The sequence below is a fragment of the Bufo gargarizans genome, chromosome 8 (genome assembly GCF_014858855.1).
Source record: "Bufo gargarizans isolate SCDJY-AF-19 chromosome 8, ASM1485885v1, whole genome shotgun sequence".
Classification (NCBI taxonomy): Eukaryota; Metazoa; Chordata; class Amphibia; order Anura; family Bufonidae; genus Bufo; species Bufo gargarizans.
The window spans coordinates 52,568,376-52,596,196 of NC_058087.1; the positions used below are offsets into that span (position 1 = coordinate 52,568,376).

Sequence of the window (27,821 nt, forward strand, 5' to 3'; positions counted from 1 at the left end):
ACGCGTCTTGCGACCCTGTTGACTATTTTGAATGAAAAGCTTGATTGTTCGATGATCACGCTTCAGAAGCTTTGCAATTTTATGAGTGCTGCATCCCTCTTCAAGATATCTCACTATTTTTGCCTTTTCTGAGCCTGTCAAGTCCTTCTTTTGACCCATTTTGCCAAAGGAAAGGAAGTTGCCTAATAATTATGCACACCTGATATAGGGTGTTGATGTCATTAGACCACACCCCTTCTCATTACAGAGATGCACATCACCTAATATGCTTAATTGGTAGTAGGCTTTCAAGCCTATACAGCTTGGAGTAAGACAACATGCATAAAGAGGATGATGTGGTCAAAATACTCATTTGCCTAATAATTCTGCACTCCCTGTACGAATTGCTTCCGCGGGATTTCAGTCAGTGCTTCCGCACCGCAAAAAAAACATGTCCCATTTTTTTTGCAGTGCGGACAGTCTCTTGCAGATTGCGGATCTATTAAAGTCAAAGAATCGAGATCCACAAACGGCGTGCAGATCAACGGTGCTCATGCGCTAGTGTACATAAGCCATGAGCGACAGTATGAGCGTCTGGTGCTTACTTCCACCTACACACCTTGACCACTGCAGTCCAGTATCCATTATGTCTGTACATGTTCCTGTTGTCCATAAATTTGGTTCTTTTAGCCTGTTTGTTTGGGTTCCTGATCATTCTGTCTCATGCCTGTATCTGTGTCTGCCTTGGACTTGCCTGGTGATGAATTTGTGCCTTTCTTGTGTTAGTGGTGCCTTGCACTAGTGTATCTGACAGTCAGTTGCCAACTACACCGGGACTATTCCAACAGGTAGCAGCCTGGTGGCTCTTCTGCTGCTTTGATGGGTAATAGCAGGATAACACCCTTGGGTGTAGCCCAACACCAAACCAGTTAGTTGGTACAGAGGTTGGACAACCATGGTCTGTATCAGCTACTTTGTTCTACAGCAGACAAGCCACAGAATGGAGACTCTTGTTGCAGCCAGTCGTCTTACAACCTGAGACAAGACAGTCAGGAAGATGATGATCAACATGGTGGAGCTCTTGGGACACCGAGAAAAAGATGATAATTACACTTACCGGTAATTGGATTTTCCATTTAGCCTCCACAACGGCACTAAGCATGAGGGTACATCGCCTCCCAGGGAAAGGAAACAATGTGGAGAAACAAAGGTTTAATAGCCTCCTCCCCTTTACCTTGTACAATAACTATCCAAGGAAACATAGGCGATGCAGAGTAGGAATATTTATATAATGTTTCTGATGAGAAGGTATACATCATTAGCAAAACATAACAAAAACAATATCACATATGCAACATAACATAGGGTGGGAACTCCCAGTGCCGTTGTGGAGGCTAAATGGAAAATCCAATTACCGTTAAGTGTAATTATCATCCTTTGCATACGCCTCCACAACGGCACTAAGCAGGTCGATTAACAAAGAAAACAACAATTTAGGGTGGGACTACGGCAGATAAGACTTTACGACCGAAACAACATCCAGTCTGTAATGTTTAAAGAAAGTGGGCGGTGTGGACCAGGTGGCAGCCTAACAAATCTGGGCCAAGGAAGCAGAGGCACCTTCTGCCAGGAGGTTAATATCTCCGGTCCCCGGAGCACCACAAATGCCGGACCACACTCCCAGCCACCTTAACGGAAGGCGCATAGACACTCGGGGCAGCCTGCCACCGCAGAACTTATGCCTAGGCAGATGGAAGGACCCATCTCTTGTCCCTCCTGACTCAATCAGGACAACTTACACCGAGGCTGAGCGAATCTTTAAGCAGGAGGGAACCCGTGTCGCATTTCTCCACTTCATCACAAGGGACAGGTAACAACTGGACAAGGTAAGAGGGAGGAGGCTTTTAAACGTTTGTTTTTCCATGTAGTTTCCTGTCCCTGGGAGGCAGGGTACCCTACTGCTTAGTGCTGTTGGGGAGGCGTATGGAAAAAATAGGTTTTAATTGTAATAGAATGAAAGGAAAGGAGGAGATTAAGGGATACAGCGCTGGGGTCATTTAATTGTTGTGCATTTTCTTTGTTTAATGTTCCTTTAAAGATGTTTTAAAATGTTGATTTTTCATTCATAAAGGCCCTATACATATTAGTGCATTGTCAGATGAAACCATCAACAATGTAATGCATACGGGGAGTTTCCTACTTTTCCTAGTGGATTATGGCAGGGGAGAGATGGATGCCATTTTTCTTCTCCTGGTATATAAACCACAGGTGTCTGGCAGCAGCTTTCCTCTCTTTCCCCATTGAAAACACACTCTTGGCCTAACTGAATGAGGCGTTGGGAGAGATAGCTGTTGACCGGAAGAGACAGCTATTGAAGCTGTATAAAACCTTAAATGGGTTTTCCGGCATTTTAATATTGATGACCTATCCTAAGGATAGGTCATCAATATCAGATTGGCGGGGGTCTGACCCCTGGCAAACAGTTGGTTAAAGTGAAGGTCGCGATGTGTGTGAGCGCAGCCTTCTCTTCACTGTTTACCTGATTGCTGTCAGTGTAATTACAAGCCGTCCCATTCACTTCTATGGTACGACTCGTTCCTATACCCTCAAATAGGAAGGAACTGTCCCATTGAAGTGAATTGGACCGCTGTGATGTTGGCAGCGAGCAGTAAACAATGATGGGAACGGTGCGCTGGCCTAATCTTCAACTAGTTGATCGACGGGGGTGCCGGGTGTTGGACCCCCGCCGATCTGATATTGGTGACCTATCTTGAGGATAGGTCATCAATATTAAAATTCATGAAAACACCTTTGTATAGCAGTTCAGACTATACCTTTGGTGACTAAACTAGGAGAAATGATATCCATCTCCATTGCAGTCAGAAGAAAACAAACCTCAATCAATGTCATCTTAGCCTGGTAGTGAAAGCAGAAGATAGTAGAACCACCACTATTAGATATGTAGGTAAATGCCAAATTCAGCTGTACAGTATGTGAACAAAGATCCAAAAGAAGATACATTATTGCAGTGTGTGCAATGGGGAATTGGTCTCTTGGAATGTGGTTCTGAATAATATCTATTACAATAAGATATTTCCTTTAGTCCACTGTCTATATCCACTTGTTTTGAGCTTCTTGCAGCAGATACTTTATTTGGTGTTAACAGATGAATCTGAGAACTGTAGCCAGTGAATAGTATGAGACGCTGCACCCATGTGATGGTCCTATAGCCCTCTTCAGAATGAGAATAAGCCCCAAGTGCAACAAGCAGGTTTTGACAGTAAGCTGGTCAATGTGGTCCCTCAAAATACAATATAAATTGGTTTGGGAAGGACCAATGTATTTCGAAACCATTGTAACCCAAGTCAAAAACTCTATAGAAAACTGGTAATTGGTGTCCACGCCCCAAAATGTGATCCCAAGATAAAAGAAAATGAAGAATTAAGAAAAATAAGCAGGTAACTAAGACAGGTAAAGCAAGTCCTTACATGTAACAGTTGTAAATCACCTTCTATAATGAGGACAAGAGCTTCTTCAGGGTCCTGAATAGCACACAGGTTAGGCTACTTTCACATTTGCGCTTTCCCTTTCCGCTATTGAGATCAGTCATAGGATCTCAGTAGCGAAGGAAAAGGCTTGAGTTTTGTCCCCATTCATTGTCAAAACTGAACGGAACGGAGTTTCATTTAGAGATAAGCGATTTTCATATTTTGAAATTCGCTTGCGCTTTGTTTGGTGGTAAAAGCAGAATTGCGTTATGGATTCCGTTACAACGGACCATAACACAATTGTATGACGGAATGCCTTTATTTTGCCTAATTCTATGACTGAATGCATAACGGAATGCCTTTAGAGGCATTCCGTCAAAGAATTGCATTATGGTCCGTGGTAACGGAATCCATAACGCAATTCTACTTTTCTCACCACACGAATTTCATAACTTGAAATTCGCTCATCCCTAGTTTAATTGAGTTCCCATGACGCACACAAAAGCGCTGCAAGCTACGTTTTTGAGTGCGTCCTGGGATGCGGAGCAAGACAGATCTGACGACACAAAAGGAAATGGATCTGTCGCCTATTGATTTCCAATGGTTTCAGAGACGGATCTCTCATGGCTATTTTAGAGACAATACAACCAGATCCGTTCACAACAGATGCAGATGGCTGTATTATAATGACAGAAGCGTTTTTGCTGATCCATGACGGATCCAGCAAAAACACGGATGTGAAAGTAGTCTTTGCAGAAAAATAAAGTGAAGCTACTTTCACCTGCTATCCAAGGGCCCAATTCATCCTGGAATAGACAGAGGGCGCTACAAGATATGTAGTACCGCACTGTACTGTAAGGAGGCGCTGCTAGATAGACAATACAGGTGTTCTACCACCGAAATGGCCATGGTGATCGGTTGGATCTGAGTCTGAGACATTGTATGTGGAGTCTGATTTCAACTTATGATGGCCCAGGAAAGACCACTGTAAGTTGAAAATATTGTATCTTGAGGCAGCACTGTACATGCTTCTGTATGCATCTAGCATTGATCCAAAAATTTTCATAAATCTTCTGTGGTGGAAATAAGTTAATACAAATACACCCCCTCCACATTATAAACCTGTTCATGTGGCATGAATATTGTGAAAAACTATAGCAGGTAAAATAACTAAACAAAACACACCCATGTTCGAGCAAAGAAAGTGCATATCCGTGTATTTATAGAACCCAGTATACATTTTCAGGCTGTGGATACAGAGTTTTCAAGCTTCTTTAAACAAAATAATAATTTAAAGTTGCATTGTCACAGTAAAAAGTATATATCACCAATGCTCTGTGAATCCCTGTGTACTAGTAACACTTTCATTGCCAGATAATCTGCATATTGCTGCATCACAGATTTCTGCCAGCACAAAGATAAAACATTGCTTAAAAATAACATATTTTAGGATTATGCCTATACAAGCCCACCTATTAGCGAGGCCTTTAACATGGATTTTGGTGCTTGACTCAAGCTTTGTATGTGGTCTTCTCCGTTAACTGATGAAAACTTCATGTGTGTTGCACAAGAGATAGGCCTCTTTCACACTGGCGTGTGCGCCCCGTTGCCGTATTGCAGGCCGCAATACACGAGCACAGTCCGTGGGGCAGCCTCAGCGGATCCCAGACCCATTCACTTGAATGGGTCCGCGATCCGGCCGTTCCGCAAAAAAGATAGGACATGTTCTATCTTTTTGCGGAACGGAAGTACGGGACGAAACCCCACGGAAGCACTCCGTAGTGCTGCCGTAGGATTCCGTTCAGTTCCGCACCATTCCGCATCTCCTTATTTGCAGACCCATTCAAGTAAATGGGTCCGCATCCGTGATACGGAATGCCCACGGTTAAAACCCGTGTATTGCGGATCCGCAAATGCGGTCTGCAATACGGCAACGGGGCGCACACGCCAGTGTGAAAGAGGCCTTAGAAGTATACTTACCACATTTACATTTTATTTTTATTAGTACTGCATCTCATGAAGGTTAACAACAATACACAACTTAGAATGAAGTTTAGTAAGCTGCCAAGTTAACCATCTGACTCAAAGTGAAATGGCATGACAAAATATTTCACCATCCTTAGACCTTCTATTGGCCTGTAACCAAGCGGTCATCTTCCGTATTACTATGTGGTTAACAGGCACGCTAAACATTCAGAGCCGCATTAAAAACTAATATTTTTAATTAAATGTAAACTTGGATGCAAACAATACTAATAAAATATACCATTAATAAAATAATTACCGTAATCACCCCTAATAGCATCAATCCTAATGCATGTAATACATAATTTCATATGAAAAAAACTCAAAATATAAAAAGAGCTAAATTAGAAAAATATATAATATAAGTGACAGTTCAGTTTTCTGATTAATATCTTTTCTGTCTTCCCATGATTTTGTCTGAATAGAAGTTAAAGTTCATAATTCACATGATTAATCCAAAGATATATTTGTTATAACACAAACAGAAAATCCAAATATAGCTGAACTTTTCATACCTTTGGACTTTCTGCTTGTCTTTTAACAAATACGGTATATCTTTGGATCAATCATGTGAATTATGAACTTTCGCTTCTATTTAGACAAAATCATGGGACAATAGAAAAGATATTAAAGGGTTTCTGTCACCAGATTTAACCCTATTAAGCTAGCTGACATTAGCGATGTGCTAATGTCAGCTAAACCTAACTAGCCTATTCCTACTTTTATCTATGCCCCCTTTACACCAGAAATTGAACTTTTATAATATGCTAATTAGCATCTAGGAGCAGGGGGGGGGGGGGGCATTGTTCCTGCTCCTAGAGGCTCCGTTCTCCCACCTTTGTCGCCTCCCTCCAAGTCCTGATTGACAGGTCCAGGCAGCGCTCGCATCCGTCTGCCAGCCCTGTGCTCTGGTGAAATCTCGCGCCGCTCAGTATTCGGCGCAGGCGTGGGGAGGAAGCTGGCAGCCTGCGGGCGTCTTTGCCTCACCATGCTTGCACCGAATGCTGAATGGTGCGAGATTTCACCAGAGCACAGGGCTGGCAGACGGATGCGAGCGCTGCCTGGCCCTGTCAATCAGGACTTGGAGGGAGGCGACAAAGGTGGGAGAACGGAGGCTCTAGCAGCAGGAACAACGCCCCCCCCCATCGCTCCTAGAGGCTAATTAGCATATTATAAAAGTTAGATTTCTGGCGTAACGGGGGCATAGATAAAAGTGGGAATGGGCTAGTTAGGTTTAGCTGACATCAGCACATCGCTCATGTTAGCTAGCTTAATAGGGTCAAATCTGGTGACAGAAACCCTTTAATCAGGGAACTGAACTGTCACATATATTTTTCTCATTTTATTCTTTTTAAATATTTTATGAGGTTTTTTTTCGTATGAAATTATGTATTATATGCATTAGCATTGATGAATTATTTTATCAATGATATATTTTTTTAGTATTGTTTGCATCCAAGTTTACATTTAATTAAAAATATTAGTTTTTAATGCGGCTCTGAATGTTTAGAGTGCCTGTTAACCACATATAAATATATATCTTTAAAACTTTTGGGTGTAGCTTTTTATAATAGAGCACCTTAATCCAGATATCACGACAGGTGAGCCACCACATACATTTTATCAATCTTCCGTATTACATTTCAAAAACACATGGCTAACTTAGGGCTTCCAATCAAACGTTCAGTCTAGTGAGTCCATGATTATAATAAACATCTCTGGTAAGAATCCAAACAGCATTGCATATATTGTTAGAAATATTCTGAAATTTAGGAAAAAAGAAAAAATAAAATAAAACAAATGCCCCATAAAAAAAACAAAAATCACACATCAAAAATTAAAGAAGCGGGAGGAGTAGTTTTGAGGCTGTTGCTGGCTGGATGCTGAGATGCCATTACATTGTAGGGGCTGGAGGTAAACCTTTGTATCAGTCTGCAGAGAGAGGGCACAAAACCTGTTGAATCGTTTCCAGATTCCACCCCTATATGGCTCTGGAGACCTTACAGAAAGAAGGTGGCCACTTCTCTCAACAAGGCGATCTGAGACTTAAAGTTGGCATCATCTGGCATAACGCTTGATGTAATCTTCCACTTTACTACGATACTCTTCCTGTAAAAAATAAAAAAAAGAAACATCTATAAAACAAATTTCATTGGGCTGGGTACTGAGTTCTTTGAGAGGGAAGTAACACTATGGTGATCACGACAGGGAGTGTGAAAACAATTATTACTGAAATATCAGTGACTATAAATACAATTACTGCTCCATTAAAAACAACTTTTTTATTACTTCTAGCTCATTATAATGAGACGCCTGGAAATTCATGTTCGTCATGTTTAATATAAGCAGACTTATTCAGATCTCAGACAAACTTGGTGGTGTAGTTGTTATATTGCTGCCCATAAAAATATGTCTTCCAAAGTGGCATTAAAAGTAGTAATAGAAATGATATAGGATTATAAAAAGGGCACCACAGGGTCACGTGCACAAGGGCCTCTACAAACCTGGGTGACTCATAGCTGCCAGCATTTAAAAATGTATTTTATGGACACTTTGGCTTTAAAGGATTTGTCCGCTTTATGTATATTGATGACCTATCGTCAGGATAGGTCATCAATACCAGATTGGCGGGGGGCCGGCACCCCTGCCGATCAGCTGTTTGAAGAGAAAGCAGCGCTTTTCTCTTCATTATTTACTTGCTCACCTTCGCAACCGCAGAGCTGAGCAGGTGTAATTACATTCACTTCTATGGGACGGCTCCTTCCTATACATTTGAACAGGAAGAAGCCATCCCATTGAAGGGAATTGGGCGGCTTAGATGTAATTACACGGCTCACTGCTGCAGTTGCGGCGGCGAGGAGGAGCGCAGCCTTCTCTTCAAACAGATGATCGGCAGGGGTGTTGGGTGTCGGCCTCCTGCCAATCTGATATTGATGACATATCCAGACGATAGGTCATCAATAGAAATAAAGCGGATGACACCTTGAGGAGGCACGTTTTGCCATAATATACATTTATTTCTAAATGTTTCCTGTATATTGTTCCCAATAAAAGGACAACAGTGATCTCAGACACATCAGTTAAAATTACAGTTTCTATAAAGCCCGGATAACCCCTTTATTGCAGACAAGATCCCAAAATTTCAGAACTCAAACCAGACCCCTATAATTACCTCTTTTCACTCCCAGCTTCCTCTTTGCAGGCCAGGCTTTACCACATGTTGTCCTGCAACCCCTACATTTGTGGGACTGTGCCTGGGATGAATAATTGCCAGGATTTCCCTAAAAGGGATTGTCCCACAAAAAATATTCTACAGTTCTCAAACCAGCACCTGCCTGAATACTTTTGCAATTGCATGTATTTACAATATTGTAAAATCCACTGAGTTATTCAATAAAATGCCTGTAGCGCCACCTGTTCTTTGTCCTTTTTCTTAATTCTTTGTCCAGCTCACTGAGATGGCCGCACATGCTCAGTTTCATCCTTCAACTGCCTCCTGAGCTGTTATAGGGAGAGCATGGACATGCCTCCTGAGCTGTGATAGGGAGAGAGCTCCAGAAGAAAATACACACCCCCTCAGCTTCGTGTAAATCTATCAGAGCAATGAATTGAGAGATTTCTGGATCCATGTGAGGTACAGAGCTGGTTCTATCATTGTTAGAAAGAGGCTGTCATGTACTAGCTGATGTCTAATTTTCATATTTTACATTAATTATGGGATAACTCCTTTAAAAAACAGGGACCTTCTGGCAAATGTAGACACAGGGCAACTGGACTCTGGAGAAGTTAAAATTTGTTCGAACTTCTCTATCTGGGGAACATTACCTGCCTGACGGTATTCTGTTAACTGTAACGTTTGCTGAAAGGGGGTATGCTGCTATGGGGTTGTTTTTCAGGGGTTGGCATAGGCAATTTAATTTAATCAGTGAATGGAAATCTTAATGCTTTAGCATATCAAGAAAAATTGCGGATCTGAAGCGCTGCGCTTAACAGTGCCCCGCGCATGCGCCGGATCTTGTGAAGTCGGGGACAGTAAGCGCCGCCCAGCGAAGTGAATATTGATGAGCTGGGCGGCGCTTACTGTACCGGGCACTGTTAAGCGCAGCGCTTCAGAGCGGGGACCGCAGAGGCCGCCCAGCAAACTGAATATTCATGAGCTGGGCGGCGCTTCAAAGCGGCAGTTGGGGGAGGCTGGCTGGGCGCAAGAGAGGTGAAACGTCGCCCCTTGGGCAGATTGAAGACCGTTGGAGCAGGTTATAAAACTTAAGTTTACTGTATGTATAATGTGGACAGGGGGGATACTTATACAATTGTAATACCCATTATAAGACCTGTACTGCCATATATATACCTCAATATGCTTATTGGCCCTGTCAGTGTCCCTTTAAAGGGGTTGTCCGGGTTCAGAGATGAAGCCAGAAATACCTCCATTTTGACCCCGGTAGCCCTCCAGACTTGAGCATCGGAGCGGTTCATGCTCCGATGCTCTCCTTTGCCCTGCGCCAAATCAAGCAGGGCAAAGGCATTTTTTGGAGATCCGGTGACTTACCAGGCTCTCCATGGGGCTGCCAGGAAGCCCGGTGAGGTCACTGGCACAGATGGGCGGGATTTAGCGCTGCCCTAGCCAGTAAATCGGCTGGGGCAGCGCTAAAGCCCGCCCATCAGAGCCGGTAAAGTCACCGAACACACTGCCGGGCGGAAGCTTCTGACCGGCAGTGTGTTATGATAAACAAAAGAGCCCTTGCCCTGCGTGATTTAGCGCAGGGCAAGGGAGCGCATCGGAGCATGAGATGCTCCGATGCTAGCTTCAGGGGGGCTGCCTGGGTGAAAATAAGGGTATGTCCGGGTTCAACTCTGAACCCAGACAACCCCTTTAACTGCATGCTTCCAACTTTGTGGTTTTTTTTCCAGCATGAGTGTGCCCCAGTGCACAAAGCAAGGTGGATAAATGCCCCAATGCACAAAGCAAAGTCGATAAAGGAATGATGTGCGAGTTTGGTGTGGAAGAACCTGACTGGCCCGCAAAGAGACCTTGCTTTAAACCCATCCAACACCTTTGGGATAAACCAGAATTGAGATTTTCAAGCCTGGACTTCTCGCATAACATTAGTACCAGACTTAACAAATGATCTTTTGCTGGATGAATGGGCAAAATTCTCACAGATGCACTCCAAAAACGTGTAGAAAGCCTTCTCAAAAGAGTGGAAGCTGTTCTTGCTGCAAAGGGGAAGGGGGCAACTATCTTAATGCCTATGGCGACGTTTCAGCTCCCACCATGGACATGAACAAATAAACGTATGTTTTTCTGCATAAACTGCCGAGTGCTTTGATCCCTTCTATTTGTATCTATCTACCTACCCACACTCGTCAACATTAAAATTGCAACACCAGGAAGAAAAAGTTGTGGAATTATGGAAATCACAGAATCAAGACATGTTAATAATATGCATATGAAACAATGGAAATAAAATTTTTAAAATAGCTAGATTTATTCAGTATCGAGTATGAGCATCACAAGCAGAAACGAGCACCCTTACATTCCTTAGCATGCTATCAATGAGGTTATTGGTGGTTGTCTGAGGAATGTTCTGCCAGGCTGAATGCACTATGGGCAGCTGCTGGATACTATACAGTGGACGGAGCAGAAAGCATGTGTAATGGTCATATCTAGGTACTTCAGCTCAACTCCCATTCAAGTACACCGACACCAGAAACCACACAGTAGATGGAGCCTTCTATCCACAGTACAGTTTCTGAAACCTGACCAGAACAGCTGATCGGTGGGGCTGGCGGGTGTCGGACCCCCCACCCACCTTCATATTGATGAGGATAGTTCATTAATATCTAAGTACTAGAAACCCCCTTCACATTGATTTAGAAGATACCTAAAGTTATAAGCCACTATGAGCGTTCAATGAGAAATGGCAACCATTACATCTTTGGTATTAAATCTGTATTGCTGTGTAATGCTACCCTGAGACATTCAGTCCTTTGAAAGTTGAGTGGGATCTTAAAGGGGACAGGGCTCAGTTCTAAAGTTCTTAAAAAGGAAGAAACCAGGTACTAGTTGAGGAAATGGCTAAAATGACATTGAAATGGGAAGTTATCATTATGGGAGACTTTAATCTTCCTGATGTAAACTGGAAAACCAAAATGGCTAGTTCTGCCAGGAGTACAGATATTCTAAATTCCCTACTGGGATTCTCTCTACAGCAAGTAGTTGAGGTGCCAACCCGGAAGGAGGCCATTTTAGATTTAGTATTCACAAATGAGAATTTGGTATCTGATATTACCGTAGGGGAAATCTTGGGATCTAGTGATCACCAGTCAGTGTGGTTTACTATAAGTACAGTGGACTGAGTCACACCACACAAAAACAAAAAAGTTTTAGATTTTAGAAAAACAGACTTTTCTAAAATTAGATTAGTGGTATACGAGATTGGAACAGTTTCAATGGAGTCCAGGATAAATGGGACTACTTAAAAGTGGCACTATTGAAGGCAACAGATAATTGCATTTGGCTTGTCAGTAAAAGCAAAAAAAAAGGAAGAGACCACTGTGGTACTCAGCAGAAGTGGCCAAAATCATTAAAAACAAAAAGATAGCATTTAGTAATTATAAAAACAAAACGAGGATGACAGGCAAATTTATAAGACTAGGCAGAGAGAGGCCAAACAAGTTATAAGAGCTTCTAAAGCACAGACAGAAGAGAAATTAGCTCAGTCAGTGAAAAAAGGCGATAAGACATTATTCAGATACATAAATGAAAAAAGGAAACTAAAACAAGGAATTACCAAATTAAAAACAAAAGGAAGGTAGGTATATGGAAGAAGATAAAGAACTAGCTGACTGCCTCAATGAATACTTCTGTTCAGTTTTTACAAAGGAAAATGAAGGAAAAGGACCTCAGTTAGGAAGGAAGACTAATGAATCTTTTGATGCATGTGTCTTTACAGAGGAAGAGGTTCTAAGTCAGCTGTCTAAAATTTATACAAATAAGTCACAGGGGCCTGATGGGATACACCCAAAGCTATTAAAAGAGCTTAGCGGTCAACTAGCAAAACTATTAACAGATTTATTTAACCAATCACTGGTAACAGGAGTTGTCCCAGAAGATTGGAAATTAGCAAATGTTGTGCCCATTCACAAGAAAGGTAGTAGGGAGGAATCGGGCAACTATAGGCCAGTAAGCCTGACATCAATAGTGGGGAAATTAATGGAAACCATACTTAAGGAGAGGATTGTGGAACATCTAAAATCCCATAGATTGAAAGATGAAAAACAGCATGGGTTTACTTCAGGGAGATCATGTCAAACTAATCTTATAGATTTTTTTGATTAGGTGCCTAAAATAATAGATGGCAGAGGTGCAGTAGACATTGCTTATCTAGACTTTAGTAAGGCTTTTGATACTGTCCCACATAGAAGGCTAAGCAACAAATTAGAGTCTTTGGGCTTGGACTCCCATATTGTTGAATGGATTAGGCAGTGGCCGAGGGACAGACAACAGAGGGTTGTAGTGAATGGAGTATATTCAGACCATGGTCTTATTACCAGTGGGGTACCTCAGGGATCTGTTCTGGGACCCATATTGTTTAATATTTTTATCAGTGAAATTGCAGAAGGCCTCAATGGTAAGGTGTGTCTTTTTGCTGATGACACAAAGATTTGTAACAGGGTTGATGTTCCTGGAGAGATACACCAAATGGAAAAGGATTTAGGAAAACTAGAGGGATGGTCAAAAATCTGGCAACTTAAATTTAATGTTGAGAAGTGCAAGATAATGCACCTGGGGCGTAAAAACCCAAGAGCAGAATATAAAATCATTGATACAGTCCTAACCTCGGTATCTGAGGAAAGGGATTTAGGTCATTATTTCAGAAAACTTAAAGGTCAATGTCATAAAGCAGCAGGAAATGCTAGCAGAATGCTTAGGTGTATAGGGAGAGGCATTACCAGTAGAAAGAGGGAGGTGCTCATGCGGCTCTACAGAGCACTAGTGAGACCTCATTTGGAGTATTGTGCTCAGCACTGGAGACCATATCTCCAGAAGGATATTGATACTTTGGAGACAGTTCAGAGAAGAGCTACTAAACTGGTACATGGATTGCAGGATAAAACTTACCAGGAAAGATTAAAAGGACCTTAACATGTATAGCTTGGAAGAAAGACGAGACAGAGGGGATATGATAGAAACTTTTAAATACATAAAGGGAATCAACAAGGTAAAAGAGGAGAGAATATTTAAAAGAAGAAAAACTGCTACAAGAGGACATAGTTTTAAATTAGAGGGGCAAAGGTTTAAAAGTAATATCAGGAAGTATTACTTTACTGAGAGAGTAGTGGATGCATAGAATAGCCTTCCTGCAGAAGTGGTAGCTGCAAATACAGTGAAGGAGTTTAATCATGCATGGGATAGGCATAAGGGCATCCTTCATATAAGATAGGACCAAGGGCTATTCATAGATGGGCCAAATGGTTCTTATCTGCCGACACATTCTATGTTTCTGTGTTTAACTCTTTCCCGACATGTGAAATACTATTACGTGACATGTTGGGTCGTCAAAGCTCGCTCCTGAGCAGACCATACAGCCGACACCCGCGGCTAATGCCTGCGACTGGCGGTAATGCCAATCGCGGACATTCAACCTCTCAGATGCTGTGGTCAAACCTGACCACGACATCTGAGCATGCTAAACACCAGAAGCACGCGCTTCTGGTAATGCTCCGGGCTCCCCTGTGTGATCATCGGAGGAACCAGAGCTTATATGCAGCAGCCCCTCATAAAGAATAACAGGAGGCTGCTGCACAGTGTTTCCCATAGGAAACTAGTAAAATAATCAGACTCCAATGCTAGTGCATTGGAGTCTATGACAATAGCAGTCTAATGATTGCTTGTTATAGCTCCCTATGGGAACTATAAAAGAAAAAGTGTGGAAAAAAAAAAGTTTTTAGAAATAAAACAAATTAAAAATATATAAAAATTCTAATCACCCCCCTTTCCCCAAAATGAGAATAAGAAATGTAAAAAAATAAAATACGCATCATGGGCATCGCCGTGTGCAAAAACACCTGTACTATCAAACTATATTTAGTATTAATCCCATACGGAAAAAGGCGAAATAAAGAAAAGGTTCACAACGGCAGATTTTCAATTTTTTGAGCGCTTCTCCTCCCACTAAAATTAAATAAAAAGTGATCAAAAAGTTTAACACAGAACGGTATCAATGAAAAGTACAGACCGTCCTGCAAAAAAGTGAGCCCTCATACAGCTCCACACACAACTACAAAAAAGTTATAGGGGTCAGAAAATGACAGAAAAAAAAAATATTTTCAATTTTTTTTATTTTTTTTTCCAGTGTCAGAACGCAAGCAAAACTATACATATGTTGTATCCCCCAAAAAATTTTAAAAAAATTTCCCCACCACCGTTGGAATTTTTTTACTCACTTCCCAATACATTCTATGCAATATTAAATGGGGATGTTGGAAAATACAACTTGCCCCACAAAAAATAAGCCCTCTTAACGCTATGTGAATGGAAAAAAGTTTTGGCTCTGGGAAGGTAGGGAGCGCAAAACAAAAACGCAAAGTAAAAAAAACCTCTGGGGTAGAAAGGGTTAAAGGGGTTGGCCACTTTCTGGCTTGTGACCAATAACTACATGGATCTTACTAAAGTAGTATTTGTTGATATATTGAGCTGTCTGCTATATTTCAAAAGTCATGCTACCTTGTTAGGCAAATATGTACTGTCTGCATAGAGGTCCTGTCCATAAGATTGCCGCTGATGGATCAGTCAGCCTCCTCCATTCTAACACACTGCCCTCAAGCTAAACTCACAACATTGCAAGTGCAGATGACAGGTAAAGTGTATATGAATGGAGGAAGACATCACATGGAGGTCATTCTCCTGGTCACTTCACCCTCCATCAGCAGCCATTTTACGGACAGAACCTCTGTGTGGAAAAAAAAAAAAGAGGAAAAGGTGCATTTAATCAAAGACTACATCAGTAATTGCCATATAATCATCTTACAAACACAATGATCAACAGTAACCAGAAATTGGCCAAGCTCTTTAACTATGTTCTTTTATGTCTTTCTTATTAATCAATGTCTTATAGCAAGTCTTCCATCTACTAAACCTCAGGATACAGTGCTTGGAAACTGCACATCATCAGAGATAAATGACTTGCATGTGTTGTTGGAACCACTGGTATATAATGTTAGTAGCTTGATCACAGGATAAACCTAGTCAGACACTTACTTACATTTGGCAGAAAGCATCAATTTTCTGCCCAAGCTTCGATTTAAAAAACCCCAAAACGAAACAAAAAGAAAACCTTCTTCAAAAGCCTTCATAATGAATAAAAGGCCAAAGAGGTAAAAGTCCCTTTTGGAAGTCCTAGCTACACATTATTTACGGCTTCTTTTCATATGGAATAAAAGGCAAGTAGCATGAGCTAATGTATACACTCAACTGGCAAAGTTTGAATGCTGCTGCCAATGATTCTCGCTACCATGCTCTCACAAGAGGCCTAATAGTAGAGATGGAGAACAATCATTTTGCAACTGCTTTCATGTTTACTGATAGAAATAGTCTGGCGATGAATCCAAGCTTAAGCTGTTTCAAGCCTAAGTAATATGTACTCTTAATTTAAGTGTTTAGTTTTATGTAGTGGCTCTTAACCTTGGCTAATGCAGGGTGATGAGCAAAAAATATTTTAAAAGCAAACGGTGCCACCTGAGTACAGGATTTTCAGAAAAGCAACCATATTTTTTTTTTTTCTTAGGACGAGGACCTCCTAACTTCTATATTCTTGCATAATAGTGTTTTTTTAAAGAAACTTTGCAATACATGGTAGTCACACACTGTACCGTATTTTTCATTTATAAGACGCACTTTATTTTCCCACAATAGTGGGGGGAAAATGGACGTGTGTCTTATAAAGCGAATACTAGTGAGCACATCCATTATGGGAGCGCTTACTAGTATGAATTAGGTGCTGGGAGCGAAGCGCCGCAAGCGCTTGTAGTACTCACCCTCCCTGGTCTTCCTTGCTGGGGCTGGGGCTTCACTGTCCTGACCGCGTATAGCGTCAGGACGCTGCACGCGCACTATGACCTGACGCTGCACGCAGTCAGGTGACAGAGCAGCGCAGGCCGGGTAGACAGGGGAGTGCAACTTCTTCCAGAGGTGAAGAGGAGCAGCCGCGCTGCATTGGTAAGAGGAGGTTTTTATTTTAATCTGACCTAAGGTCTGATGGGGTCTAACATTGAGGGCTGATTTGAGGCCTGATGGGGGTCTGACAATGTGGGCTGATTGTCACGATCAGTGTGGGGGGGGGGGAACTCCACACCAAACACAGGAGGGTAGGTGAACAGTAACTGGGCCTGGAAACTAGGGAAGGAACAGGTCACCTCTTAAACAACCCTAATCCGGGCCCCACCTACCTATTAATATGAATAGACCTTGAAGGTAGGAATATTCATATGCTGTATACCTAGGTCCTTATATCCCTATAAGGCCCTGGAATGAGGTTAGGACCAGAGACAACCCATTCCTCCCCAGATGGAAGTCTGTCTCAGGCCCAGATACAAACAGGGAATATAACAAACACAATACAATAAGAAAAGACAAACAAACAAACGTAGCTGAAAGTAGAAAACTGGCAACTCCAGAAGCACCACAGGATACAACCGACCAGCTAGTTAGAAGTCAGGAAGAAAATCTTTAAACCGCACCCCCAAGAGTAAAAAGCCGCTATTTATGGGAAAGGTGATTTACCAACAAGCAACACCTAAAGCAAGGGGTGTGGCATTCACCAAAACACAGACACAACAAGATTCACAGGGAACTTGTTAATTTAACCCACGAGTTGCCAGTCTCTCCAATCTCCTGGTACCTGCCACAAGAACGTCCGTGACAATACCGTCCCTTCTACGGGTGATCTCCGGGAACCTAGGACCGACCTTATGCGGGTAAGATCTATGAAAGGCATTCACTAAATGATTGGCATTAACGTGGGATGCCGGCACCCACATCCTCTCCAATGTCCAGTTTACAAGATATTGAAGGGATCTACAGAGAACTCGAGAGTCAAATATTTTTGCGATCTCAAATTCCAAATTACCATCCACCATGACTGGAGTGGGTGGGCAAGGAAGATGGCTGTAAAGGTTCCACATTTTTTTCAACAAAGACCTATGGAACACTTTATGAATTTTCAGGGCCTGAGAAAGCTCAAGACGAAAAGCTACAGGATTAATAATGGCTGTAATCTTATATGGGCCGATAAACCTTGGACCCAAGTTTCAGGAAGGTACCTTCAACTTAATGTTTCTTGTGGACAGCCACACAGAATCACCCACACTTAGGTCCGGACCATTCATACGTTTCCTGTCAGCCACATGTTTATATTTGTTGCCCATATTTTTCAAGTTAATTAGAATTTTTCGCCATATCGATGACAATGATTACGAAAAACGTTCTTCCTCAGGGATACCAGAAGTATTAGAATCAGAAAATGTGCCAAACTGCGGGTGAAACCCATAGGCTCCAAAAAACAGCGACTCACCAGTGGACTCCTGACTACTATTGTTTATGGCAAACTCTGCCAAAGACAAAAAGGAAGACCACTCCTCCTGGTTCTCAGATACAAAAAATCTCAAGTAAGTCTCCAGACTCTGATTAGTGCTCTCCGTCTGTCCGTTCGACTGAGGATGAAAAGTCGAAGAAAAGGACAGTTGAATTCCCAGATGATTATAGAACGCTTTCCAGAATCTGGAAACAAACTGAGTACCACGATCTGAGACCACATCAGAAGGAAAACGATAAAGTTTCACAATGTTGTCAACAAATACCTGTGCAAGGGTTTTAGCATTAGGACTGGTAATGAATCAAAATGTACCATTTTACTAAAGCGATCAACTACCACCAGAATGTCTTTCCTGAAGAATTAGGTAGATCAGTGATAAAGTCCATGGATACATGAGTCCATGGTCTGGATGGAATGGGTAACGGAAGTAAAGATCCAGAAGGTCGAATGTATGTCACCTTGGCACGTGCACAGGTAGTACAGGCTGACACATAGTCCTTCACACACTTACGCCACCCCGGCCACCAGAATCTACGAGATACGAGGTTGGCAGTGGACCTACCCCCAGGATGTCCTGTAAGAACCGTACAATTATGTTCCTCCAATACCTTGTCACGCAATTCCGGTGGCACAAATAGTTTCCCAGAGGGACACGAGTCCGGTACGTCACCCTGAGCCTCCAACACCTTCACCTCAAGGTCAGGGTAGAGGGCGGATAACACCACCCCTTTAGACAGTATGGGACTCGGGTTTTCAAAATCACCACCTCCAGGGAAACTACCTGACACAAGGCGTCCGCCTTGACATTCTTAATCCCAGGATAATAGGTGACAGTGAAATTGAATCTGGTGAAAAACAGGGCCCATCTGGCTTGTCTTGGGTTCAGTCATTTCGCAGACTCCAGATAAGCCAGATTTTTGTGATCAGTGAATACCATGATCGAATGAATTGCCTCTTCCAACCAATGACGCCATTCCTCAAAAGCCAATTTATTGTCCAGCAACTTTCTGTTACCCACATCATAATTTTTCTCAGCGGGTGATTGTTTTTTTTAGAGAAAAATGCACATGGTTGCCATTTACCAGGTAATGGGCCCTGTGACAAAACTGCTCCTACCCCCACCTCGGATGCATCCATTTCCACAATAAATTGTTGTGACACATCTGGCTGCACCAATATGGGAGCAGAAGAGAAGCATTCCTTAAATCGCAGAAAAGGCTTGCAACGTCGAATAAGACCATACAGAGACATCCGCCCCTTTCTTAGTCATGTCCGTTAAGGGTTTTACTATTGTTGAATAATTCTTAATACATTTTTAGGAATAGTTGGTGAATCCTAAAAAACGCATAAGAGCCTTTAGATTTTCGGGTCGATTCCAGTCCAATACAGAACGGACTTTCTCAGGATCCGTTCGAAAACCCGAAGATGACAGCAGGTAGCCCAAGAACTGCACCTCATGTACCACAAAAACACACTTCTCTAATTTTGCTAACAATTTATTATCCCTTAGGATCTGTAACACCTGTCTCGCATGAATCTGATGTGTTTCCATGTCAGGAGAATAAATAAGAATGTCATCCAAATACACGATCACAAACCTCCCCACCAGGTGATAAAAGAGGTCATTCATAAAGTGTTGGAAGACCCCGGGGCATTGGTCAACCCGAAAAGCATGACCAGGTTCTCAAAGTGCCCCTCAGGAGTATTAAAAGCTGTTTTCCATTCATCCCCTTCCTTGATCCTAACCAGATTATATGCCCCCCTTAAGTCCAACTTGGAGAACACCTTGGCACCAATAATCTGATTAAACAAATCGGGAATCAAAGGAAGAGGATAAGGATCATGGATAGTAATCGGATTAAGTTCACGAAAATTCAGACATGGCCGAAGACATCCATCTGGAGACTTGGAAGATCTTATGTGCCCTTTCTTCAAACTCTCAGCAATATATTCTCTCATGACCTGCCTTTCAGGTTCATAAAGATTATACAACCTAGATTTAGGTAATTTAACCCCGGGAATCAGATTGACAGGACAATCATATACCTGATAGGAAGGTAAATCCACTCTCAGAAAACACATTGGCAAACTCGGATATAAAAGAGGGTACAGCCTTAGTAGTAACCACAGAAAAGGATGTATCGAGACAATCAATGCAATAGTCCCCCAATCCAAAATCTGCCTAGCTTGCCAATCGATAGTTGGATTATGCTTGGCAAGCCACGGTAAACCCAGAAGCATAGGTGCAGGGAGACCTTCCAAGACAAAACACGAGATAACTTCTTGATGGAAGTCACCCACTCTTAATCTGATATCATACAAAACTTGCGACAAGCTCCTCTGAGTAAGAGGGGCAGAATCAATAGCAAATACAAGAATGTATTTTTTTAATGTACGTGTTGATAACCCGTGCATGCAGACAAACTGAGCATCAATCAGGTTCACACTGGCCCCGCTGTCGATAAATACATCAATTCCCACAGTTTTTGACTCTAGCGCCACCTCCGCAGTCAGGAGAAATCGGGTACTACCAGCAAAGGACAAATGCACATTCTCCGACTCCCCACTCATACCTCTGATAGATGGGATTTAGACGCCCCTTTTTGTTTCTCTTTTTGCCACTGAATGCTTGGACATATATTGACAAAATGTCCCCTTTGACCGCAGAAAAAAAACATACTCTCTGCTTACGACTCCTACATTTGCAAGCAGATCCCGGAGTCGCTTCCCCTAATTGCATGGGTTCATCCCCAGATATAAGATCAGGAGTCTGTTCATCCAAAGAGTCAAAGGAGTACGGTACGTTATGTAAAAGAATGTCCTGAGAAAGCGGGCGCTTAGATCTCTCTCTCAGGCGTCTATCAATACGTACAGCCAAAGACATAGCGGCTTCCAAAGACTCAGGATTCTCATGAAAGGCCAAAGCGTCCTTCAGCCTCTCAGATAATCCCTGACAAAACTGGCTACGGAGAGCTGGATCGGAACAATAGATCTCCGCCAAACGCTCTCCCTGACGCAGGCCGCGCAATTTAGTCTCTGCCAGGGTCATCTTAGATGAGACCTAAAGCTCCTAAAACTGCATCTACTGATCGGAGATACTGTGATCCGGTCGGCAGAGAAAAAGCCCAGGACTGGGCGTCCCCTTTAAGCAACAAAATAATCACACCTACTCTCTGGCTCTCGTCTCCAGATGAGTGTGGATGCAGCCTAAAGTACAATTTGCACGCTTCCCTGAACCGAATAAAATTATCACTCCCCCCCCCCCCCCCTGCATCTGTGAGATGGTTGTGCAGAGGTCATCCACCTCCAGAAACAGCCCTTGTAGCTGTCTGGTCAGTGCAACGATAACATCCATGGCTGAACTGATACAGACAACAAAATGACAGTTATTTGGCGGTTTATAATGTCACGATCAGTGTGGGGGAGGAAACCCCACACCAAACACAGGAGGGTAGGGGAACAGTAACTGGGCCTGGAAACTAGGGAAGGAACAGGTCACCTCCTAAACAACCCTAATCCGGGCCCTAACTACCTATTAATATGAGAAGACCGTGAAGGTATGGCATTCACCAAAACACAGACACAAGATCCACAGGGAACTTGTCAATTTAACCCACGAGTTGCCAGTCTCTCCAATCTCCTGGTACCTGCCACAGGTCTGATGGGGGTCTGATAATGTGGGAAGATATAAGGTCTGATGGGGTTCTGACACTGTGGGCTGATCTGAGGTCTGATGGGGTTCTGACACTGTGGGCTGATGTGATATCCTGATAAGGGTGTCAGATGTGATTTCCTGATATAGGGGCCTGATCTGATGTCCTGATATTTATGGGGGTCTGATCTGAGGATCTGATATGTTTGATGAAAAATATTTTTTTTCTCATTTTCCTCCTCTTAAACCTGGGATGCATCTTATCATCGGGTGCGTCTTATAAAGCGAGAAATATGGTATGTCTTTATGCATAGAAGGGTGGGTCTTTCAGAGACAGTTCACAGGGCGTTATCCATTGCCTTCACTTTTCTACAAAACTTTAAAATGAGATTCTGGCCACACTGTGTTATTTTCCTGGCTGTACTGACTGACTACTGTATGTATGTTGGAGAGGGAGCCAGGAAACACTAATGCTGCTCGTGCCCTGTCTGCTCATTGTCATTTAACTCAATATGGTGGCACCCATTGCACTTGCTACAATGCAGATATGAAGTAAAAAAAAGAAAAAAAATGTAAAAGTTAAAATAGACCACCGTAAGAAATTCTGAATAGAAATGGAGGGTGACAAATCCTAGCACTGCTTTAGCAAGCCACATTTGCCTCAGATTTTGCCCATTAAAAAATCATATTGGAAGAAACATCTCAATAATACGAGAGGGTTGGGCACAGTGCAGAATAGCACAGCATGTGTTATCAGTTTTGTCAGTGTGCTAAAACAGCAGCACAAACAATGCAAAATTGGACCATTAAGTAAAAAAAATCCTTACAAAACTAAACATTATAGCTCAAAATAAACAGCAATTTCAAGACATACGTATGTAAACATCTCATAAAAGCCTGTTTCTTGAACTGAATTCACTGTCTTTGTGCTAGGAAAGCCTTCTGGTATGTACATAAAAAGGTATCCATAGGTTTCCATTTACCAAACAGGAAGCGAAAGAGGGTTCTTATGGTGTCTGTCAGGCTGGTAACCATTTGTATACACGTTTCCTGTTAACAAAGGAACATGTCCATGCTACAGTATACATTTTCTTACATGAAGCCATGAAAAACAGCTATATTCTTTACAGAACTGGTTGCAGTCAAAGAGCTGCAAAATGGTTCACAATTAACAGATTCCTTAGTAAATAACAATTTTGAGCCTTTAAAAGTGAGTCTGTCACCAGGATCAACCCTATTAAACCAGACATACTGCCTGGTAGGGCTCATCATGCAGATTAAAACTATATCTCTCTTTTGTCTGTATGCTAAACCGAAGCTGAGCTATCCAAGTTGTTATTCATATGCAAATTAGAAGTTTGAGCACCAAGAGGTGGGCCTAAATCCTTTGAGCTCTGATTTATGCTTTATTCACAGGCACAATATATGATTATAAAGACACCGGTAATATACTTTTTTTTGTTGTTTGCTATACATCCTTGGAAATGACTAATTGGTGACATTACTAAACCTTGTAAAACAGCACCAGCTCACCAATCATGAGGTGGTATGTCCTATAGTAGGCAGACTGACGTGATCACAAAATAGTTTTTAAGCAGCTCAAGGGACTGCAAAATAACATATGTGTAAGTAGATTGTAATATGTCATTCAACACTAATACAACACTTCTTTAGAGTTCTTTATGACTTTAGTGACAAATAATGTAAATAGTAATGAAAGTGCTGCAAAATGGGACTACATGTGCTACCTACCTTTATTAGCGAGTCAATGCTGCAGGGCTACAGTACATTGCATTTACATATGCAGACAATGGACTTTAAGACTCTAAGACATGTAGCGACAAGTAGGATTTCTAATAATTTTTTACAATCTGTAAGGGATTTGCATCTCTAATTAAACAGTAAAAAATAAATACAAAAAACAAGGAGCAGTTAACAAATTCATCTGCTTTGTTCGGTTTTGCTACAGCAGTTACATCTCTGTTTCGTAGGTCACATTTTAATTTGAGTCTTAATGGAAAAATCTTCGAGCTCTCCAGGAGGTCAATGATCCTAATTATGAAAACTGACATTAATTAGCGCTCACTCTGACAGCAAACACCTTATGAAAGTCTGTTCATATCGCTTGCTTTTGTTGATGGTGCATTAACTTTTTGGGTCACGGTAGTTAAAGTTCATGGGTGAATCTCATTATAAGGAAAAAGAAATAATAAAAATTCCTTTAATCTGGCCTTAATGAGACGTGACAGGTGTTGGGCTTTTACAATCTGGAATACTGTATGGCAATATAAAATGCATAAAAGAGGAAGAAACCTGCAATAAGCAAAACCCAAAATAACCTTTACACCAAAGAAAGTTCCAAGGTGGTTATTGATGTTTGGGCTTTTGCTTCAGAATTTGATAAAACATACATCAGCGTTCCCAATGTTTTAGCGCTCTAGTTGTTGCAAAACATTAAATGCCATAACAGGTCACACTTGGAGTTGCAGTTTTGCAACAGATGGAGTCATAGGTAGGGGCATATACTGCACTACGTACACTACAATATCTGATTATTGGACTTTCTAGACTATTGAGTGCTAAATTAAAGGGGTTGCACTACGAAAAATATGCAACATTTTTCAAACCAGCACCTGGGTCTGAATACTTTTATAATGTAATTAATTTAGTATATTTAGTACAATATATTTAGTACAATGTATCTTTGTAGCACCATCTGCCGTTTTATTATTTCCTTATTTATCTGGGTGGTCGCATATGCTCATTTCCATCCTTTAACTGCCACCAGCCATATCTACTGTTAGAAGTTGTGACAGTTACAGGGAGAGAGCTGCAGCAAAAAGGACACACACCCCCTAAGCTGCCAGATTGAAATAAATCTAACAGAACAATTGGAGCAATGAATTAGAGAAGCTCTGGATCCATGTGAGGTACAGGGCTTGTTGTAGAATTGTTAGAAAGATATTTTCATTCACTACATGTCTGATTTTCATTTTTAACAATAATCAAGTAACTAACCCCTTTTAAGGAATTTCAATTCATAATTTATCATTAAATTAGCAAATATTTTTTAAATATACTGTATGTTTAACTTAAAAACTTGATTAAAGGTCAACTGATAACACACTACCTTAAAAGGGGTTGGCCAAAAAAAAAAAAAAAAGTTATATTTAAGCATATCAAATGCCAATACGTATCAATACCATGGAGTCCTTCCAGTAGGTCTCCTTACAGGACTAGTTTCTTTAGTAAGATTCAGCACCCTGTCTAAGCCACATCAAGGCATTGCACCTAGCCAGAATCCTACTCCGTACTGACGAGAGGCAAGTGTCCCCAAACATCTATCTGGATGGATATCTGGCTTGGCAATATTCTCTTGTCAAATCCCAAGTCTTGTTGGAAAGTCGAATTTAGACTCATAGGAAGCCACTTCCAAGAGGTAGCGCTCTGCATATTTGTTTCCCCCGGAGCATTGCCAAAAAGTCTCCATACCACGTAGTACTTCCAGTAAGTCTCCATACAGGACTAGTTTCTTTATGGAGATTCATCACCTTGTCTAATCCGCATTCAAGGCATTGCACACAGTCAGAATTCTACTCTGTACTGATGAGGGGCAAGTATCCCGAAACAGCTGTCTGGATGGATGGATATCTGGCTTGGTAATATTCTCTTTTCAAATCCAAAATCTGGCTGGAAAGTCGAATTTTGACTTCCAATAGGAGGCGCTCTGCATATTTGCTTCCCACAGAGCATTGCCAAAAATTCTCCATACCATGGAGAACTTCTAGTAATTCTCTATATAGGGATGGTCTCAGTACCCTGTCTAAACTGAAATTAGATTAAACTTGCTAATATACTGTAATTTTGAAAGCTTCCTGTCCTGTTTTTTGTGCCTGCCCCGGCATCTCCACTTTTGAGTTGGCTTCGACAGAGGAGTGGGTCTTCTCCCTCTTTGCGTTGTACTGAAAGGGGGCTGGCTCAGTTCAAAACCTAAGGGCTCTATTACACCAACAGATTATCTGACCAATTTCTTTCCAATCAGACCAATAACAAAACATCTGTGTCTGTAAATGGCCCGCTGACCAATGATTGGTCAGAAAATCTGTCAGATAATCTGTTGGTGAAACACAGCCCTAAGTTATGCCAGCCCCCTTCCCCATTTCTGCATCATCCATGTGGTTTGGCTTAGCCCTATAATTGAGACAGACAGTCCCTTTCAGCATGTCACCAATACAGAAAGGTAAGTGCTTTCCTGTGTCATAACAAGGCAGAGGTAGAGGAGCCAGGACAACAAGATAGACTCTGAAAACAGGACATCAGACAACTTTAGAAATTTCAGTATAGTAGCACAATTAATAAATTAGCACTTGAAACACATTATGATTTCAGACTGAACTAGTACATAAGAGTTTCACAAATTTTACAGGAACAAGAGAGAATTTGTTAAATTCAACTTTTTGTTTGGTGTGGCTGTAATAAAAAATACCTGGTTAAAACATAGCGCCAAGTTGGAAACCTCAGCTCTTGAACTTTCTGACTACAGATTGCATTTCACATAGGTCTGTAGTTGAGTTTCAGAACAATTCGGTTCTGTAGTCAATGTAAGGAGGGCAGATACAGTTAAAATCCTTCAGCTTTAGGGTCACTGATTTCCATCAGGTCCATTTGTAAAATGGATTTATCATCTCTCACTCTTTATACATTATGTTAATGTAGTTGTCCCGGGAATACAAATAAGTTACAAGAGTTACAATGGTGTAGAACAAAATTCACTGATCCCCTGCTGTTCTCTACACGCAGGAAATGTCCGCTCAGCAAATTACTGGATAAGATATGTTACTGCTGCGGCCAGTGATCGGCTGAGTGGGCATTTCCTGCGCACCAAGAGGCGCTAAGAAGTAAAGACCAGCAGGAGACCTAAGAAGCGCAGAAGCAAACAATTTTTCCCCACTATTCTGCGTATTGTGTAGTTTGTATTGCTCCGATAACCTCTTTAAGTTGTACAAAGAGGGGATGTAATAGAGTAAAAACCCACTACAAAAGCTAAATACATAAAGTCTACAATGTGCAAATAGATCTGTGAGACACCCATGAAGTGATCTGGAATTTGTTAAAGACAGATAATTCTGTCTGCCTCTTGGATCTCTTGCAAGAATGTGTGGACCACTGGCTACAACATCACAGGTAAACTCTGCAGAAAACAATTGTTTAGCATGCAAAATTAAAATCATTAAGGGGATATTTACACAGAGCAGATTTGGTTGTTTTGGCAGCAAGCACAAGAATTTCTACAAAAAGTCTTCTATATGTTTTTATACATACCCTTAAAGAGTTTATCTGCGAGGTTAGGTCTTGCTCACTTTTTAGGAAAGCAAAAAGCCACACAAAAAACCAGCAACGCTTGACAGCACCACGAGAGAATTCCCAAAGGAAAAAATCAGGGTGGGAGAGTAGAAAGGAGAACCTTTTCCCCAAAGGAGGAACCTGAAGGAGAAGAATTCAGATCCAAACGGTAGTGTTTAAAGAAGGTAGAGGGAGACGACCAGGTGGCGGCTCTGTAAATATCCTCTATAGGGACCGAGGATCTTTCTGCCCAGGAGGTGGCCACCACCCTGGTAGAGTGTGCCCTCAGCCCCGCAGGAGGGGAAACACCAGAGATAAGATAAGACAGAGATAGCAGAGACGATCCATCTAGCAAAAGAGTTTTTGGAGTCCGCGCCACCCTTATTCACTCCTTGAAAGAGAACAAAGAGTGAAGAAGGTATGCGCCAATCTTTTTTGCAAGATAAATAATTAATTAACGCCCTCCTGACGTCCAGGCAATGAAGGGATCTTTCTTCTTCTGACCTAGGATTTTTAAAAAGAGTCAGAAGAATAATCTCCTGAGATCTATGAAACTTGGTAACTACTTTTGGAAGGAAAGCCCGATCAGGATGTATCACCACTTTGTCTTCTAGGATTGTGGTATAGGGAGGATTTATAGAGATGGCCTGGATCTCATTCCCTCTGCGGGCAGAAGTTAAAGCTATTAGCAAACATAACTTCAAGGTGAAGTTTTTGATAGAACTGGATTTAATTGGT

General features: G+C 41.7%; 1 protein-coding gene and 1 long non-coding RNA gene across 4 annotated transcripts in view; one reads left to right on the forward strand and one right to left on the reverse strand.

Annotated features, from left to right (window-relative positions):
- Positions 1–10,806, forward strand: part of LOC122945254 — a 92,916-nt gene extending 82,110 nt beyond the window's left edge. For both annotated transcript variants that reach the window (XR_006391104.1, XR_006391105.1), the window contains exon 3: positions 10,404–10,806. This is a non-coding gene — a long non-coding RNA (uncharacterized LOC122945254). The remainder of the gene's footprint in view (positions 1–10,403) is intronic.
- The window catches only part of UBE2F (ubiquitin conjugating enzyme E2 F (putative)), a 259,517-nt gene continuing 238,652 nt past the window's right edge, over positions 6,957–27,821 (reverse strand). For both annotated transcript variants that reach the window (XM_044304274.1, XM_044304273.1), the window contains exon 10: positions 6,957–7,601. In XM_044304274.1, coding sequence (XP_044160209.1) covers positions 7,551–7,601 — 51 coding nt within the window. In that variant the 3' untranslated portion in view covers positions 6,957–7,550. The remainder of the gene's footprint in view (positions 7,602–27,821) is intronic.